General features: G+C 46.5%; 1 protein-coding gene across 1 annotated transcript in view; it reads left to right on the forward strand.

Annotated features, from left to right (window-relative positions):
- ATP12A (ATPase H+/K+ transporting non-gastric alpha2 subunit) overlaps window positions 1-12,701 on the forward strand; it is a gene marked incomplete at its 5' end in the record, with an annotated part of 101,350 nt that overhangs the window by 69,659 nt on the left and 18,990 nt on the right. The window contains 7 exons of the mRNA XM_081083928.1: window positions 2,465-2,566; window positions 3,214-3,372; window positions 5,936-5,995; window positions 9,762-9,965; window positions 11,028-11,141; window positions 12,058-12,192; window positions 12,570-12,687. Coding sequence (XP_080940054.1) covers window positions 2,465-2,566; window positions 3,214-3,372; window positions 5,936-5,995; window positions 9,762-9,965; window positions 11,028-11,141; window positions 12,058-12,192; window positions 12,570-12,687 — 892 coding nt within the window. The remainder of the gene's footprint in view (window positions 1-2,464; window positions 2,567-3,213; window positions 3,373-5,935; window positions 5,996-9,761; window positions 9,966-11,027; window positions 11,142-12,057; window positions 12,193-12,569; window positions 12,688-12,701) is intronic.

Raw genomic sequence — 12,701 nt, forward strand, 5'->3', positions numbered from 1 at the left:
AGAATGGACTCTGTGGTAAGCTAACATTTTTGGGAGTTGTATTGACATAAGTAGAAAACAGGTTCGTACTTGCCCCTGTGCTCTGGTGTGCCCCCTGTGGGTCTTTACCTACTCTGAGAGCAGCACCAGCTGCTCTGGTTAAGAGCCCCAGGCAGGGCCATCACCACAGTACATGTGCTATGTCTGAAAGCAGGTTGTCCTCTCTGCAGGATGTTCCTACCCTAGTCCCAGGATGTCTTCTATATGAGGCAATGAGGAAACAGTGCAGAAATGTGCTGGGCTGCTTTGTTTTTGTTTTTTTCGTTCTGACTCCAACTCCAGGCAAGTTGTTGGGGGGAGAAACACTGCCTAACCATAGCCAGGCCCGACAAGTGGACACAGGTGTGTGGAGACTGCCCATTTGTGTGGGAGAGGAATTTAGGAGAGGAAGAAGACAGTGGGCAGAGGGACCTGCTGAGCCAGATGTGAGGCCAGAAGGAGACCTTCCTCTTCTCATTGTCACCTGGACCCTCTTCCTTCTCTGTATCTAGCCCTCAAACTCCACATCCTAGGTGTCCTCACATTCCTACCTATGAGGTGGCTGGTGGAGGTCCCTTTACCGAGGACTCTGCAGCATGGGGCCTTTCAAGGCACCAACAGCGTTAGACACCAGGCCCTGAATCAACCCCTCTTTCTACCTCTCTCCCATCTTTCATGGGGGTGCAAAGGGGAAGGAGAAAATCTTAATTAACTAGTTCTAAGGAATAAAAGTGTTGCCATATCTCCCATCTTTCCTTCTTACTCTTAAAGCACTTAGAGCCTATAACATTTAGTGTTAATTCTTTTCTTTCTGTCTTGGATCACTTATTGTTTATTCATCAATTTTCTCCCTCCAATGGATCAAGTGTAACTTCCTTGAGATCAGAGAATGATACAATTTTAGTACCACTTCTCCTCACCACCTCTTATGTCCAGTACAGTTTCAAGTTCATTAAGTGAATTAACATTAAGTGCATTAAAATGAGCCAGGAATATGACAGCCTGTCCCAAATACATAATATTTGTTGATCAGAACAGTTCTAGAAGAAACTTTTGGCATAAATAGGTTTCTTTTGAAAGACAGGAAAACCCAACCTCATGCAGATGTCACTACTAGAGTATGAGGACTGAGGAGGTGTCCTAGATTTTATGGGCTGCTCAAGAGAGGTAATTAGAATTGGGTGGAGCTCAGTGTCCATTGCCTAGAACTGCTCAGTGACAGCCCCTGGAGCCAAAAAGAGGTGAGACTGTGTGTCTCCAGGGAGATCCAGTTCATAGTTCTATCAGGTGAGGACTACTCCAGTTGCGCATCACAGACACCTGGAGGCCATTCCCTCAAGGAATAATGGGATGCCCGTACTCTGGGGCAGAATGACTGGTGACAGCAAAACAATAACTCTGGAGTCAGGGTGGGTGTGTGAGAGTGACTCCATTTGTCCTTTTTGGTAGAGGTTGCACTCCAGGACACCTGATGCTGCCGGAGGCTGCCACATGTGCCACAGTAGCGATGGCTAGGACTGGTACCCTGCAGGATTTTAGAGGTACTAGAGAATCGGACAAGGTTCTATTTTGTCCGGTTTGGTCATAACTAACACTGTTCTGAACTTCACATTAACAAGAATAATTCTTCTCCAAGGGAAGTGGTTACAATTTTCTAATGTTTAACCTATGCCGTCACAACTGCATGAGCCCACCTCTCCCCAATCAAATCAGCATGACTGGGGATTTGCTCTTCAGCTTGGACTGGACACGGGGTCTGGTGCATCTCTGCCAGCATCCTGCTTGTCTGCTCCACACCTGTCCAAAACGCAGGCAGACACTGGAACAGCGGCCCTGCACGAACCTGGGCAGCAGGTGCAGCCGCTGGCTGGGGAGATAGGCTTTAAATTCTGTCATTCTGGAAAGAAAAGAAGAAAGGGAGGGAGGGAAGGAAGAAGGGAGGCTGGAAGTGTGTGTGGTTCCTGGGAGAGGAAGCGCTCGGTCCCCGCAGGGGCGGGTGGGGACGCGCAGCTTACAACTTCAGTTCTGGCTCCAGCAACCTAGTCCGAGTCCTCAGAACCGACAGCCCCCCAGGCCGGCGCGGAATCCCTCACGTCTCCTCTCCATTCTCTCCCTCTCACCCAAATGGTTTCCAACTCCAAATTCCTATCTGGATCCTGCAAAGTAATTCAGCTGCTCCCCAGAGGCTCTTGGTTGTCCCCCAATCCCCTCGGAGACGCACCTGTGCGTAAGACCCGAGAGCAGCCTTCCGTTTCTAAAGGCCCCTTAGAGCACAGTTGTCGCCAGAACGGCCTTGTGTGCGCTGTGCTGATGGTGCACTGTATCTGTATCAGTTCCTTCACTGGTAAGCAAGTCGCAGTCTCACTTTCAGGCGGCGGCAGACGTGGGTTCCCGAAGACAGAAAAAGGGCGGGGCGAGCGGCATTTAAGGCGCCGCCACCTCCCAGCCAGCGCTGCACCTCCGCCGCCGCCGCCGCCGCCGGACCAGACCCTCTCCGCCCTCCCACGCGCGCCAGCCGCGACCGGGATTCCACCGCGTCATGGGCCAGGTGCGTGCAACCCGACCCCGGGCCGGTCGGTCGAGAGCTGCGGGGATATGGAGGCCACCAGCACCTTTCGCTCTTTGGCCTCCGCGCCGCTCCTCTCCCCGCCCTGCCCCAAGCCCTCAGTCGAAGCTGGAGCCCCCAGCGGACTCCGGGAGGGGCCGGCGTTCGAGGGCAGCCCCTATCCCAAGGGTAGCACTTGGCTGGGCTTATACGAACGCACCGTAGTGCAGTGCGTAAGGCGCGCCCTGCCTGGGGCGGTACCCCAGCATGCTCCTGCCAACACAAGAAACGGGGAACAGTGGGCGCCCTCCACCCAATAAATGGTGGGACGATGAGCACCCTCTACCCAAGAAATGGGGAACAAGGTCCCAGAAGACCCCATGGCTCCTTGGAGAGGTGTTCTTTTTGGGTGGGAAATCACATCCCACCTTCCCCTCCACCAAGGAGGGGTTACCCCAGCAGCCCTCCACACAGGAGGAGAGAGAAGAGAGGGCCAGGGAGCTGCTGTTTGAAGGTGGGGGAACCTCCCTACAATCCTGCTCCTTCCTCTCCCCAGGGGAGGGGATGACAGTGGGGATGGTGGTCCCCAACCCCCAGGGGAAGTCAGAAAATCCAATGGGGCTAATACTGCACCTCTGCTTCTCCTTCAGAAAACACCCCGAATTTACTCTGTGGAGCTCAATGGAGCCAAAGACATGAAGCAAACAGACAAGGGGGATGGCAAGGATAAGTACAGGGGCCTGCAGGATAACTGCTTGGAACTCAGAAAGAATCAGCGCCAAGAGCATCTGACAAAAGAAATTGATCTGGTCAGTGGATTGGGCCCTGAAGGCAAAGGGGCCCCCTGAGTGCTGCCCTTCCCCCTAAGAAGCTTATCGGGACCTTGTCCCTATACCCTTCCTTTTCCAAAAGAAAAAGCATTCTGAAGGGTTTGAATTTCCTCGTAAGATTTATTTATTTATTTATTTTTATTTTTTTATTTTTTTAGTAGAAAGAGAAAGGCAGGATAATATCTGCCCAGGGGCCAAGCCTCTGCAGAGTACCTGCATTCTGACTGTCAGCATTCCCAGGTGGGACTCCGGGAAGCCTCTGGGATTCCAGTCCCCACAGGCTTGGCCCACACTGCTCTCCTTTCAGTGAAATATAAGTTAACCATTTGCCAGTTTCTAGCTATAAAGTGAAACCATTTGAGATTTACTAGCTTTGGGGGCATATATGCTCCATGAGAAGGTGATAAGACTGTTGGGCTTGGAATCAGATGACTTTACACCCCATTGAAGTTCTATGTGTAACTGGCTTCACTGAATTTGCATGGGTCTGTGATGGGGGAAAGTGAGAAAAGACTAAGAGTATTTTATAATTAAAGTGCTTTATGGAAGCTCAATATTATTACAATTGAAGAAGGACTTTGGCCACCGTGGAAAAGGACAGCCTCAGAACTGAAATATGACATTCGTCTCGGGACCATCAAAGGGGAAGCTTCTACACTTAAGTTCATTGCAGACTCTAAAGTTCTATGATTGAACAGACAGTAGTGGTATAAGTTCCTGGGGGCTAGAGAGCCAGTGGTTAAATATGCAGGAATTTGACAAGCTGACCAACATATCGACATTGCATTAGTAGCTTGAAATTTGGCTGTGGTGAGAAATGATCAGATACTATACATCAGGGCTTTCTGTTTCTCCTGGAGAGCTTGTGAAACTTTGAGCAGCATACTAGGCATTTGTCTGTATATATCCTGATAGACATTTAAGAATACAGCCCTGCAATTGTACTGACCTAAACTCAAATCCCACTCTGACTGAAACTCAGTTTCCTATTTTGAAAAAAAAATGAAAATGAAAAATGGTGCCTACCCCATAAGCTTGTTAAGAGTTCAGTGAAATACAGCAGGAGGAAGACTGAGAACAGCACCAGATAATAGACAGTCATTCTATTTGCCTATGTTTCTCTAGAATTCAGGATTGAAAACTTATCTAGTCTTCCTTAAAATTGCCATGTATAACATGAAAACATATCCATTCTGTCATTTGCCTATTTATTAGGATGAGAATCTCTCTTCTTGAGCAGTTTGTGAAGATGTGTAATACTGAAAAATAATTTCCATGGGATTAGCCAGTGTTCTTCTGCTTCCCAAGAATCCTGTAATTTGGGCAATGTGCCTGGATGCTCTTGCACCCTGACCTGTCCAGCAAATCAGAACCTTGATGAGAGCCAAAGCACTCTTGGCTTTTGAATAAACCCAAACCCAGCCCAGGGTGCTGCCCTGTGCTATTCCAGTTCTGGCCAGCAGAGGGGCCCCAGCCCCCAGCCTTTCTGCATTCTCATCCCCAGAACCAAGGCTAAAGGGAGGAGGAGGACAGGTGCTCTGCCTCCCAGTGCAGCCTGTTAAAAACCAGGTCTATCTATGCACACAGTGGCTCTACTCATCCATTCCCTGTTCCTTGTACCTGCCCAGAACTTAGCACACAGTGCATAGAACTGTATCTTAACCCTTTGAATCCTTGGCAATGTCATCTTCAATTGACATGAAAGAATGAGCAAAGCAAATTCTGGATGAGGAAAGGAAAAAAAATTGTAAAGTCTTAATCTTTTAACATGACGCTTTTTGCATGTACTTAAGAGAAGTGGTGGCTCTAGTCCCAATCACAAGTATAAATCTTTGTTCTGGACAGTCAGGGTGTAAAGACTCTGTCCTGTGTCTGAGGGAAGCTGCTGGTGGGTAGAAGTCTTTAAAACAGAGTTATTGGCCCTCAATGTCAATGACGGCCAGGTTGAGAAATGCTGCTTGAGTCTAATGATCCTGGGCCAAAATTAGTGAGTCTGGACCATAATGGCATTATATGACAGGTTTTTAAAGTGCGGGGTTTCTGTAATCAGTGACCTATCTGAGTCTCAAGTACCTGAATAAGGACAGTCATGCTTCCCTCTCCCAGAGACTACCTCCCAGCAAGGGCTGCATGGATCCCAAGTTGTCAGGGCATGTGAAATGGGGCTACTTGGTGATGCTGGTCACCTTCCATTCATGTCTGAGTTAGCACCTGGACACCAGGTAGGTTCAGACTTGCATGTGCTGGAACTTAGACTGAGGTGGAATGCATTGCTTTGTTCATAAAAAACAATGTGGTAAATAGCAAGTTAAGTCTGAACTCTTCCCGGGGTGGCCAGAAAGCCTCCTGAATCGGGTCAAGCCTCTCCTGCAGCAGGACCCTTCTGTCCCTCTCTGCAATGGCCACCTGGTACCCAGGGCTCTGTCTCTTACTCCCACACTTTCTGGCCCCTCTCCCAGCTCCCATGGGGCTTGTCAGAGTTTCCAGCTTGAGTTTTTTGGAATTACCTAATTCACTCTGTTCTTCTTTTCATGGACTTCAGGATGACCACAAGCTCAGCAATAAGGAATTGGAAACTAAATATCATACAAATATTGTTACGGTAAGTCATGAGGGAACTCAAATCAGGAGAAGCAGCCCTGTCACAATAAAGAAAAAGGGTGTGTGGGAAGTTGAGGGCACCATTAGGATGCGTGACTTATGGCACTGATGTTGAGATGCCCTGGTGAGTGGACAGAAGGGGGCTGGCCTCAGGAGCTGGCCTTCTGAACCGAGGCCCTGGTCAAGCTCCTTGGCTGAGCTGTATGCTGACTCTACAGTTCTTTTGACTGTGACTGCAGAAAGCTATGGCCTCCCCCCAAAGGTTCAGATGCTTGCTCATTGTCATGGCCAGTTATTTTTAATCCTGGTGTACAGGAAGTATGACGGCCTTATCAAAGAATGGGGAGACCCAGTGTTAAGAAGCCAAGGTCTGGGGTGACAGCCTTAGACCCTGTTTGTCCTCCTCCTCTTCTGAGAAGGACTGAGTGGTCCCTGGTGGCTCCCAACTCTCCCATCACAGAGGCACTGCTTCCTTCTATGAATTCACATTCAACTTATATTTCAAAAGCTTTGGTGGCTTGACATCAGGATATTTGGCTGCATCTGTTTAAGTCAACAAAAATACTCATTGTGTGTGATGTACTGGGCCAGCAGTGAGAGGAGCAGAGAGGAACAGGCACCCCTATCATAAGGAGTTAGCAGCTCAGAGAGGAAGCCAGATGTGTAGAAAAGTATCATATCATCCACTCTGTTCCACTTAGAGGGCAACCAAGGGATCTATACCACAGGCTGAGAGATGTTTTTAATTCTGACCAGTGGAAGTGTTTGAATTAGGACGTAGGCTGATGTCTTGGATTTAAGTTGCCAGAGTACCCAGGGAGCAGGAAGGACAGAGTGCATGGAGTTGATGGCAGGGAGGTAAGGTAGAAAATCAGGTGGGAGAGAGATCATTTTAGTGGAACTGTCCAGCAGTTTCATATTAAACTAAGGAATAAAGACAATATTAGTTGTATAAAGAGTATAATTTCTATGGAAAAATAGAGGCCTCAGTAGGCAAAAGCTTGTCCAAGATGTATGCACATCACAGAAAAATGTATTCAAGAAAGCATCACAGTCAGACTTCATTGAAAGTTGAAAATATAGAGCAAGACAATGGGTGGAAAAGCTTGTCACAGGAACATTTAAATGGAAATGTACTTTCCCAACTGGAAAAAGTTTTCTACCATCTTCCCACTGGTTGCCAAGAGATTGCGGAAGTAGAAGTGCGAATGATAGATTTTGCTCATGTTTTCCCTAGCAACACAATAGATGAGGGATATGTTTATGGACTGAAGAATTTAATTACTGTACTTCAGAGTATTTTGGACAATTGAATCCTTTGCTGCAGTCTTTTTAAGGGGTGGGGCAATCATTGTGAAGAGCAGCAGTCAGTATCTCTGCACTTGTAATGCTATGTAAACAATTTGTATTGTGAGTTGGCATTTTATTTGTCTTTACACTTTTGGTGGAAGGGTTAACTTTTTTTTTTTAAATGTATTTTATTGATTTTTCACAGAGAGGAAGGGAGAGGAATAGAGAGTTAGAAACATCGATGAGAGAGAAACATCGATCAGCTGCCTCCTGCACACTCCCTACTGGGGATGTGCCCGCAACCAAGGTACATGCCCTTCACCGGAATCGAACCTGGGACCCTTGAGTACACAGGCTGACGCTCTATCCACTAAGCCAAACCAGTTAGGGCAGGGTTAACTTTTTTATAACCTTACTCAGGAAAACTAATTATTTGTTCATTAGAAAACTATGAAGAATAAAGAAACTTTGGAATGTTAAAAAAAAAAAAAAGAGTATAATTTCTAAACAAGGAAACAACTTGGTAAGATTGGTTTTCAAACGGTAATTCTGGGAGAAGACAAATATATATATATATATATATATATATATATATATATTAGAGGTCCAGTGCACAGATTTGTGCACATTGAAAGGAAATTAATTAGAAAGTGGCCGGCAGGGCAGGACTGTGTGAGATGGGCCAGACACACCCCATAGCCAACCTCCTGCAGTCCCTCCCTGGCCGGCTGCACTTGGGGCGATGCCGGGGCTCAAAGGGTGTCTGCAGAGTGAGTGGGGTCCCTCTAGCAGGTGGGGGTCCCTCGGCCTGGCCTGCGGGGATCGGGCCAAAACCTGCAGTCCGACATCCCCCCGAGGGGTCCTGGAGTGCCAGAGGGCACTCTGCAAAGTTGCTGTTGCTCAGCAGCTCCTGCATTGAGTGTCTGCCCTCTGGTGGTCATTGCACATCATAGCTACCAGCTGGCCAGCCGGTTGCTTAGGCTTTTATATATATAGATTTTTTTCTTTTTTCACACATTTCATTTTTAAGTGGGAGATGGGAGGGTCTAGAAGAAATGCAGGACTATGAGAAGAGCATGTGAACTATGCAGCAGCAGTAAGATGGGAGGGGGAAGGGTGCAGAAGAGACACTGAGGTTTTTTTAAACAAAACCTTAATCCAGCAGGAAAAGGAGATGTGAGCAGGAGGTCTGGTTGAGGGCTGGACCCCAGGGGTGGGGGTGAGAGATTAGAGAAGGCAGTAGGAGGAAGGGGTGATAGTGAGTCTGAGGTTCTGGAAAAGGCATTGCAAATGGGGGGGTGATGGTATCCAGTTGCTGATTACAAATCCAGGTATTTAACAACTGTTTGAGCCTCTGCGACAGAAAAAGCAGTAGATCTTATAAAGGACACACAAATGAACACGGATAGGGTCCTTACCTTTAACTGGCTTACAACATGATTAGGGAGAGAAGGTATGTAAAAGACTTTCTCTATAAAAGGTAGTTTGGGGGGGAACCCTACAGATGATAGTTCAGTATTTCAAGTCTCTGTGCACCTGTGGGTGGAGGACTGCTGGCTAGAAGTGACTGGCCATGTGGGCCTCAGGCTGGTAGGACTTGTAACTCTAAAGATGAACAAGAACTTAGTACTCAGGGCCAATATCTAGAAAAGCACCAGACTTAAGCATGAAAAATTAGCCATGTACTATATCGCAGTTCCAGAAGAGAGAGTATTTCCTGGATGTTACTGCATTGCCCTTAACCTTGATGACTAGCTTCTATATTTCAAATCAGATTGCTGCTATCTCTGGGTAAATCTCTAAGAAACAGAACCTCCTTAGCAGACAGAATATAACTGCTCTGGGTCCAGATGCTGGTTGAGTCCTGATGACTTAACCATCATTTGCCTCAAATTCCACATCTATAAGATGAGGATAATAATAGTTCCTTCTTCAGAGGGTTATTTTGAAAAATAAAATGAGTAAATATATGGAAAATACTGCCTGGCTGACATTAAGCATTCCTTTTAAAACAAGAAAACAACTTGGTAAGATTTTTTTTCAAAAGGCAATTCTGAGAGAAGACAAGGTGGGGGTGGAGGTGAGGTGTCACCCACTTTTCCCAGGCCTTCTCTGAGCATGGTAACCCCTCTCCACAACCTGCTGAAGTATAATATCCAACCCAAGGTAGGAGAAATGTCTAATTCTGTTTGGGTTTTTTTGTTTCTTTGTTTGTTTTTATTGTTTTCATTTTAATTTTTTCAAATACAGTTGATATTCAATATTATAATAGTTTCAGGTGTACAGCATAGTGACTAGACATTTAATAACTTACAACGTGATTTCCCCCAATAAGTCTAGTACCCATCTGGCACAATACATAGTTATTACAAAATTATTAACTATAGTCTCTATCTTATACTTTACCTCCCTGTGACTATTTTGAAACTGCCAATTTGAACTTCATAATTCTATTTATTTTTGTTCAACTTTCTCAGGGTCTCTCCAGCACCCAAGCTGCTGAGCTCCTGGCTCGAGATGGGCCCAACGCCCTCTCCCCTCCCAAGGAAACTCCGGAGATTATCAAATTCCTGAAGCAGATGGTGGGAGGCTTCTCCATCCTTCTGTGGGCGGGAGCCATTCTGTGCTGGATTGCATATGGAATTCAGTACTCTAGCGATAAGTCATCATCCCTAGACAATGTAAGGCACTGGGGTCTCCTGCCTGGTTTTACTGAGTAACAGGGAAGAACAGATTAATAAAAGTGAGGCCTTTCAGGGGCAGAGCCCTGGGTGGAATCAGGAGTCTCCGCTGACCAATCGCTGCATAGGGTTGGCAAAATCAATCATTTTCCCAGCTGTAAAACAGAAATTACATCTGACTACCTGATGTTTCAGATGCAGTATGAGCATAATTTTAAAAAGAGAGAGAGACATTGTAAGTTCCTAAGTGAAATCTATCTATCTATCTATCTATCTATCTATCTATCTATATATCTATCTCTCTATATATAAAGAGAGATAGATATATAGATAGATAGATAGATAGATATGTATATATATATGAAGTATTTGTGGATTCTCTTTCCTAAAAGCTAATTCTCTCCCTTAAAAATGTTTTAAAAATATATTTTATTGGTTTCAGAGAGGAAGGGAGAGGGAGAGAGAGATAGAAACATCAATGATGAGAGAGAAAAACATGATCAGCTGCCTCCTGCATGCTCCCTCCTGGCAACCCTGGCATGTGGTTCATAGGTCGATGCTCAACCACTGAGCCACACTGGCTGGGTTAATTCATTCTTTTTAACATAGAGAACATGTGTGCGTGCTAACAACTAAGCAACAAAACCACACTGGCCAATGTGAGGCTGAGAGAAAGAAGCCAGATGCAAAGGGCCACATACCATATGATTCCATTGGTATAAAATGCCCAGAACAGGCACATCCTGAAGACAAAGCAGATCAGTGACTGCTAGGGCTAGGGGCGGGGGCAGGGAGACTGCCACTGGGCACAAGAGGTCTTATTGGGAGTACAGAAATGCTCTATAACTGGATTGTGGCAATTGTTGCAACTTCAATAAGCAACTGTGTAAATGTTTTAAAAATCATTGAATTATAGACTTAAAATGGATGTGTTTTGTGGCCTGTAAATTACACCAGGACACAACTGCCATCTCTCTGGCCTTCCCATGAAGAGCTCTAGCCCTAGGAACTGACTCACTCTGTGGCTGGCTTTTCTGACCAATGCCTCTCCTCCTGACCCAGGTGTACTTGGGCACCGTGCTCGCGCTGGTTGTCATATTAACAGGAATCTTTGCTTACTACCAAGAAGCCAAGAGCACCAACATCATGGCCAGCTTCAGTAAGATGATTCCACAGGTGAGTAGCAGCTGTCCTGCTTCCATTTCTGCATGACTTCAGGTGAGGAGAATGAGGCCTTGGAGGCACAGGGTCCGTGGTCAGGCTCAGGCTCATCCTTTTCTGTCTGAGAGGTCTTGGGCAAGTGACCTAATCTCTATGAACCCCCACTTCCTCACTGAGATAATCAGTTAGGTAAGAAACAGGAAAATGCATAGTCAAGAGTATAGTAAGATGGAAACATTAGTCATTGCACAGTATCTTCTATTATTGCTTGGAAGTGTTGGCGAACTGTTGAGACAAAAGTCATTCAGGTGGTCTGGTAGCCAAGGACATCAACCCATGAGTTTTTATTTGTGACCATCTTGGCTGCCACTGCTGAGCTTCACTGCATGTTGCCCCAGAATGCACTCAATGTGGGGCATCCACACTCCTCTGTCCCTACAAGGGCCCCTGGTAGGTGTCCTCTAGGGAGACTGTGCACCACTGTCAGCACAGTGGGAAAACCACATTGTCCTTGGGCCCCAGAGCTGCCAGCTAGAGAGGACTCTGGGGAGCTTTTGTGCTAATGGTGGAGGAGACCCACTTCCTCCAGCATTAAAGTTTTCCTGAGCTGAGCAAGATTATTAAGCCCTTTGATTCAACCTTTAGGATTCTTCCCTGACATCGAAGCCAGGAGTACTCATTCCTTTCAGTCAGACCCAGGGCTGTCCCTTTGCTATATCTGCCCACAATACATTTTCTGTGTCTAAGAATATCTCTAGGAGCTCCTCCTCAGGGAAAAAAATAGTTCTTAGGGTCTTCAGGCCCAAGACAAAGTCTTTTGTTTCATCTTTTGCCATTTTGAGTTTTGATGTCTGAGTTTTGGTAAGTGGTGGATGGAGAAGCATCAGCATCATTCCTCGATCTAAGGCATCTACCACATTTTCTTTTGTAGCAAGCGCTTGTCATTCGAGATTCAGAGAAGAAGATAATTCCTGCAGAGCAGCTGGTGGTGGGAGACATAGTGGAGATTAAAGGAGGAGACCAGATCCCTGCAGACATCAGGCTGCTGTTTGCCCAGGGATGCAAGGTAAGTGTCACAGGTGCCCAGGGATCAGGCTGCTAACTGGCTGGCATTCTGTGGTCCTTCCAGTTCTTGGCGTAACTGGAGCAGGGGACACAGTGTCTCATCTTGAATATTTTGTTGTTTTCTTTTTGAGTGTGTGTTAAACTTCACCTGAGTATATTTTTTCCATTGATTCTCAGAAAGAGTAAGGGAGGGAGAGAAAGAGAGAAAGATCAATGCGAGAGAGACACATCGATTGGTTGCCTCCCACACATGCCCCAACCAGGTAAGTGCCCTTGACTGGAATCGAGCCCATGACCCTTTGGTGCATGGGCAGATGCTCTAACCACTGAGTAACACAGGTCAGGGCTCATCTTGAACTTCTTCACAATTTCTTCTAGGTTGACAACTCATCTCTCACTGGGGAGTCTGAGCCGCAGTCCCGCTCCTGTGAGTTCACCCATGATGACCCCCTGGAGACAAAGAACATTGGCTTCTATTCGACAACCTGTCTGGAAGGTAAGTCTTGTCAG

This window comes from Myotis nattereri (genome assembly GCF_964212035.1).
Source record: "Myotis nattereri genome assembly, chromosome: 2".
In the NCBI taxonomy this organism is placed as follows: domain Eukaryota; kingdom Metazoa; phylum Chordata; class Mammalia; order Chiroptera; family Vespertilionidae; genus Myotis; species Myotis nattereri.